We start from the raw sequence: 6,000 nt of genomic DNA, 5'->3' as shown, positions 1-6,000 counted from the left end.
CTTAAAAGTCACCTTCCTGCCACACATGGCATCATGCCTGTAGTTCCAGCACATGGGAGACTGAGGCAGGAGAATCAGAAGTTCAAGGGGAGTCCAGACCGTGTAGTGAGATCTCAAACAACAGCAACATCATAAAACAGAAAAGAAGAGGAGGGGAGGGGAGGGGAAGGGAAGGAAGGGGAGGGGGAAGGGGAGGGGAAGGGAAGAGAGGAGAGGAGAGGAGAGGAGAGGAGAAGAAGAGGAAGAGAAGAGAAGAGAAGAGAAGAGAAGAGAAGAGAAGAGAAGAGAAGAGAGAAGAGAAAAATGTTGCCTTCCATCACTCATGAGTCTAAGATAGTGCTGGACAAAATGGAAGAAATGCTCACAGAATAAAATCATTTATTGAATTGGAATGCTCCAATGTATCCTACTGAAAATAAATATTCTATTACAAAATATTCCATATAAAAATTGTAAGCTGCTTGAAAGCTCCCTTGGGTTTGACTTCTTGCATTTGTTCAAATGCACAGTGATGTTCCTGGGTCAGGTATGCCTAGATGGTCCCACAGGGTCCTCCTTCTCTGCCTGCAGCAGGTCCCACTCTGTGAGGAGCTCTGAGGACACCTCAGTGTACAGATGGTCCCAGTCCCAGCCTACATCATCCTGTCAAGATGAAGATTGCTAGGTAAGAGAAAGAAATGCCTTCCCTCTAGCCAACTTCCCACCCTACCTAGGAAGCTGCAGGCTAAGCCAGGGGAGCATCCAGGGCAGGGCAGGGAGAGAGCCTTACCTCTCGCACTTCATGCTCTGGGGCCAGCACTTTGGTGAGGAGTTTCAGGTCAATTTCTCCATCCTGCAAATGCACAAAAAGCCAGGCTGGACCCTTGGGAGCTTCAGCATTGCTTTTACACAGTAAGGAGAGGCACTTGGGTATGATGGAATTCCCCAAACTAAGAACAAATCCCTGAGTGAAAGGGATGGCTACTGGAGAGGAGGGAGGCATGGCCACTGGGGAGGTGGGTGGCATGGCCACTGGAGAGGAGGGAGGCATGGCCACTGGGGAGGTGGGTGGCATGGCCACTGGGGAGGAGGAAGGCATGCCCACTGGGGAGGAGGGGAGGCTGTGGCATCCTCAGCACTGGGCTCACTGGGGAAAACCAACAACAGGAGGACAGAATGTGTCCCACACGGGCAGATGGCAACAGGGCGGCTATCAGGTAGCCATCATGTGCCATGAGGGTGGCCAGAGTGGCTAGGAGCCTGGGACAGGAGTCTGTGGCCCATGGAGATGGCCAGGGATGTCACCACCAGCATTTCTCGGCAGCCCCAGGGATGTGGCAGAGTGTGCACAGCTCTGGAGGAACTGAGAACTTTCCTCATGGAGGTCCTGGAGCTGGGCAGAGGTAGGTATACTCACCAAAGTCTGAAAGGCCGAGTACTTCATGAGGTCATTGTCCAGGTCACGGTAGGTCATCACTCGGTTTACCTGGATGCTGAAGGAAAGGGAGTGAAAGAGCCACAGGCAGTCTTGGTTCCAGGAGAGAACCTGACTGACTGCTACATCTAGAACCTTGTGTGTAGACAAAATGTCCCAGTAGAGTGTGAAGAAAAGAATGGAACCGCTTGTCAGAGGCCAGCAAGGCCTCTTGGAGTGTGCCCATGTGCATGTTCTGGGCTTCCTCACCAACTCCACACTAGCTTCACCTACCTTGGAGGGGATGCCACCTGCAGCACAAAGTCTTCCTCCTGCACATCTTCCAGGTCTGGGATCACAGGGATATCTGCAAGGAGAGGTGGAGCGGCACAATGCACAGCATGACCAGGGCCCTGCCTGCTTAGTCAGCTTCCACATGCCAGACACCCAGGCAGTCAAACACAGAGCTTCATCCACCTCTGAGCCACAAGCCATCCCAAGAATGCACGGGGGGGGGGGGGACCTCCTGATGGGCGCTGGTACTTGTGCCTCCCCTGGAGTTTTCTTCAGTAACTCTGAATAGTCACCAAGTGTGGTGGTTTGAATACGCTTGGCCCAGGGAGTGGCACTGTTGTATATGAGGCCTTACTGGAGGAAGTGTGTCACTGTGGGGGTGGGCTTGGAGACCCTCTTCCTAGCTGCCTGGAAGATAACCTTCTCCTTTGGATAAAGTTGTAGAACCTCAGTTCCTCCTGCACCACGCCTGCCCGGACACTGCCATGCTTCCCACCATGATGATAATGGACTGAACCTCTGAACCTGTAAGGCAGCCCCAATTAAATCTTTGCCTTTATAAAAGTCTCCTTGGTTATGGTGTCTCTTCATAGCAATGGAAACTGTAACTAAGACATCATGTAGGGGCCCAGGGTGGATCTCCATGGAGAATGTAAAGCTTTCAGCCCTTGGAACATGGCTTCTAGGAGGACAGATGAGAGTGGAACCAGTGGGCTTGGCACAGTTAGACACAGAAATGACAGTGTGTAGTGTCACAAGCAGAAGTGACACCCATTCGTGATGCAGATCTACACATGTACTAGCTCCAGAGAGCAGTTATCCCAGTCCAGATCCCAGCTGCATGGTTACCTCTGGAGGACCCTTTAGTCAGAGAACCTGCTCCTGACACTGTCAGAGATCAGGGCTGCCACTGGCCAGGCCCACTGTGGCAGTAGTTTAGTGGTCCTACTCTCTCCGGGAGGTTTTCCTTCTCAGAACTCTCCAGACACATTATAGCCATATGCAGAGATAGATATGAGACTGCTCCCATCGGTCTAACAATGTCACACAAACAGGAGAGAAGCAAGAGACAGGCCTGTCACTTCATTAGGGCAACATGCTTAAGTTGCCAACAAGTGTCCAGAAAGATAAAGATACATTTCCTCCAAATGTATCACAGACCAGTTTAGGGGGTTTGTTTTAATTGATCAGAGCAAAGAAAAAAGGTGAGGCAAGAAAAAAGGCCACACAGGGGGAGGTGTTCCTGGGGCCCTAAACCAACTGTAGATATACAGCCAAGGAGACACCCCAGAAGGAAGGCCAGGAAGGCCGGCGCTTCCATGGGCTAGATGCAATTTTATTTCCAAAAGGGACACAGGGCCATTCCAAGAACAGCTGAGAAGATTCATGCCACTTCCGGCCTAGTCATTACTTAGATGCTGTGACTGCTGTAGTCAAGCTAAGCCAAGAGTACATAAATGTCTTTATTACTATTTCCAACGGCAGACTTCACACTCATGGTACCCGGGAAGGGGGAGTGAGCACAGGAGATGGGAAGACACAGAAAACAAAATAGAGAGAAAGGGACAGAGAAGGGGTCCCTCTGTGAAGAGGGCTAAAAGTAAAAAGAAATTGCCTATAAGAAATAAACAAGAGACACGTACCCCAGCCCCCAACTATTGAGTCATATCCAGCGAGCCCTGTATCTAAAAGGGGACTCACCCAACCCTGGATTCTACCTCTGCCCTGTTAAAAACACCAGACACGGTATTCCCCAAGATTCCATTTCTAAAACTAATAGAAACTTAGATTTCTTTTTTCATTCTCCCAGAATCAATACAGCATGGTAGTGGGCTCCCTGGCTAAGGCTGCACTGTCCGTCCAGCAGAGGGACAGGGAAGCTAGCTGTGCTCTGTGACATCCGCAAAGTGACAGTTTTAGAGTGGGCCAGTCAGCAGCTCACTGTTGGCTCTCCTTGGCTGTGGAGTCCAGCCTGAGATGAATATTCAGGAGTTGTAGAGAAATGGCCCACGCTGAGTTAGGGCTCGGGATGGGGTCTTCCCCAAGTCCCCCTTCCCTCCACAGCTCCAGCATTTGGACCCTGTCAGCTCAGCCTGGCTTCTTCAAGCTCTGAGGAATTACACTTCTGTTCAGCACTCACTGTCACTCCCCGTGGGCTTTCCTGTTGGGCCCCACTCCCCTCCTCCAAATGTGCACAAGGGAGCGTGGGGCCTGCCCATCTGCGACAGATCAGAGGTCAGCGCAGGCCTTGGCAAAAGGCTGCTCAGAGTGGCACTGGTGGGGCTGGCCACACAGTGGGGCTTCTCTCTAATTGGAAGCCTGGTGCCCAGTAGAACCCGGTGAACCGCCTGAGTGGGACGGAGCCAGCGATGACAGCCAGGCCAAGACAAGCTGGAACATTCCGGTGCAGTGACAGCTTGAGCTATCGCAGCAGAGGCAGGCTATCCAATTCCCGGCTCCCAGTGGAACAGGTGGCCGTGGAGCAGGTTTTGGGCAAACTTCAAAGAACTTCGAATTTTAGGAGTTTTGGATTTACAGTCACAGACAAGTGCCTGCTTATGTGTTCAGAGGATGTTCTGGGAAATCCGTTTACATTTTCTCTCCTTCCCTTCCCCCCTTGGTCACAGATACCGTGAACAAAGCTAGAGAGAAAGAGAGGGGAAGAGAGGGACGGACAGGAGAAAGGGAGAAAGAGAGAAAGGAAGGGAGAGGGGGAGGGGGAGGAGAGAGAGAGAATGAGAGAGAGAGAGAGAGAATGAGAGAGAGAGAGAGAGAGAGAGAGAGAGAATGAGAACATAGACTTTAGAAATCTGCATCTTCAGGGCTGTGCAAGCATAAGGAACCGAGTCCGGTCCTCAGCACTTGTGAGAAAGCTGGGCATGTCACTTGTAACCCAAGTATTGCAGGTGGAGACCAGCAGATCCTCAGAGCTTAGCCAATCAGTGAGCTCCAGGTTCCATGAGAGCCCTTGCCTCAAAAATATGGAGAATGACAAAGGAAGGCACTTCATGTTGACCTCTGGCCTCCATATGCTTGGGCATGAGTATACACACACACACATACACACACACACACACACACACACCACATGACCAGCACAGACATGGGCTGTAATTTGACACTTTCAGAATACACGGATGCTGTAGTGAAGTTTACCTTCCTTCTGCACGCCTTTCCTCAAAGGTAATCCACTAACGTCGTATGGATTTATGGAGAAGTCAAGCACACCACAGCACATCTGTCCTTTTAAAGTGCTGTAATTTCTTCTGGACGCACAGGTGTATAGTACTCTTTCCAACAGCCATCTAGTATTCTACTGAGTGAATGCCCTGTGATGCATGTAGCCCAGTCCAGAGAGGGTCTGGGTTGGAGCATGGGGCTCAGGGTGAGGATTTAAGGCAGGTCTGCTGGAGTTAGGGATAGAGCAGCCGAGAACTGGAAGAGAAGCAAGATCAAGCCTGGCAGGACACTGTGAAGGTCATTTGAGACAGGAAGTACTTACAACCCTGAAGGTAGGTTGGGGTGTCTGGGGCATGGGGCCCAGAAGACAGTGGCCTGGCTTGGCAGGAGAGAGCAAATAGTTCCAGGAGAGGAAGGACATGCAGAGCCAGCGAAAAAGCAGGTGTTGGCTGCTTGTTGTGTGCACACTGTGGAAACCATGATGGACCAAGCCTGGCAAAACTGCCCAGGGGCCTCTGCGCACAGCAAGTGATATATACCAGAGGGATGAGGGAGATGCACAGCCCTTGCTTTGTGATCAAGTCCCATGGGCAGAACTAAAGGCTTCACAGGTGGTCCTTTCATTATTCATTTGTGGCCTCAGACAGCCATCACGGTGGTCTGCAGGAAGCAGCTTAAGTAGAATTCACCCCGTGCTTTCCACCTGCATGGTAAACTAGCTGGGGTCAAATGTATGTCTGCAAATAAATAATAGCAAAATAAAGAAGGGCTCAGAAGAAATGAATCAACAGATGCCCCTCAAATGCCGAGTCATGCACAGGGCACAGGGAAGGGCCCAGTCCATCTCCGACTACAAGCCAATGGAGCGCCAGCGCCACCTGCACTGCACAAGAGGTTTGTTCTACAGCCCGTCCAACAATGACCCTTGGATACTTCCTGGATTTTGAAATACCATAGCAAAGGCTTTGGCAAGGCCTGCTGGGAACAATGGATGACTGGGGACAAAGGGGCAAAGGTAGAGTTGTTCATCTGGGCCCACTATGGACTGCCCGGCTCTGTCTGAGACTAGGCCGCTGATCTCCATATTCTAGAAGCTCCTGATAGAGGCTTGTGTAACAGCTCTAAGAATCTGC

The 6,000-nt window shown here is 51.1% G+C and overlaps 1 protein-coding gene across 1 annotated transcript in view; it reads right to left on the bottom strand.

Moving 5' to 3' along the window:
* Positions 1-361: 361 nt before the first annotated feature.
* The window catches only part of Ift43 (intraflagellar transport 43), a 74,650-nt gene continuing 69,011 nt past the window's right edge, over positions 362-6,000 (bottom strand). The window contains exons 6-9 of the mRNA XM_031356164.1: positions 1,688-1,760; positions 1,397-1,472; positions 770-832; positions 362-642 (exon numbers count right to left, since the gene is read on the bottom strand). Coding sequence (XP_031212024.1) covers positions 523-642; positions 770-832; positions 1,397-1,472; positions 1,688-1,760 — 332 coding nt within the window. The 3' untranslated portion in view covers positions 362-522. The remainder of the gene's footprint in view (positions 643-769; positions 833-1,396; positions 1,473-1,687; positions 1,761-6,000) is intronic.

Source organism: Mastomys coucha, unplaced genomic scaffold, assembly GCF_008632895.1.
Source record: "Mastomys coucha isolate ucsf_1 unplaced genomic scaffold, UCSF_Mcou_1 pScaffold6, whole genome shotgun sequence".
NCBI classification, from domain to species: domain Eukaryota; kingdom Metazoa; phylum Chordata; class Mammalia; order Rodentia; family Muridae; genus Mastomys; species Mastomys coucha.
This window is presented reverse-complemented; position numbering and strand designations above follow the sequence as displayed.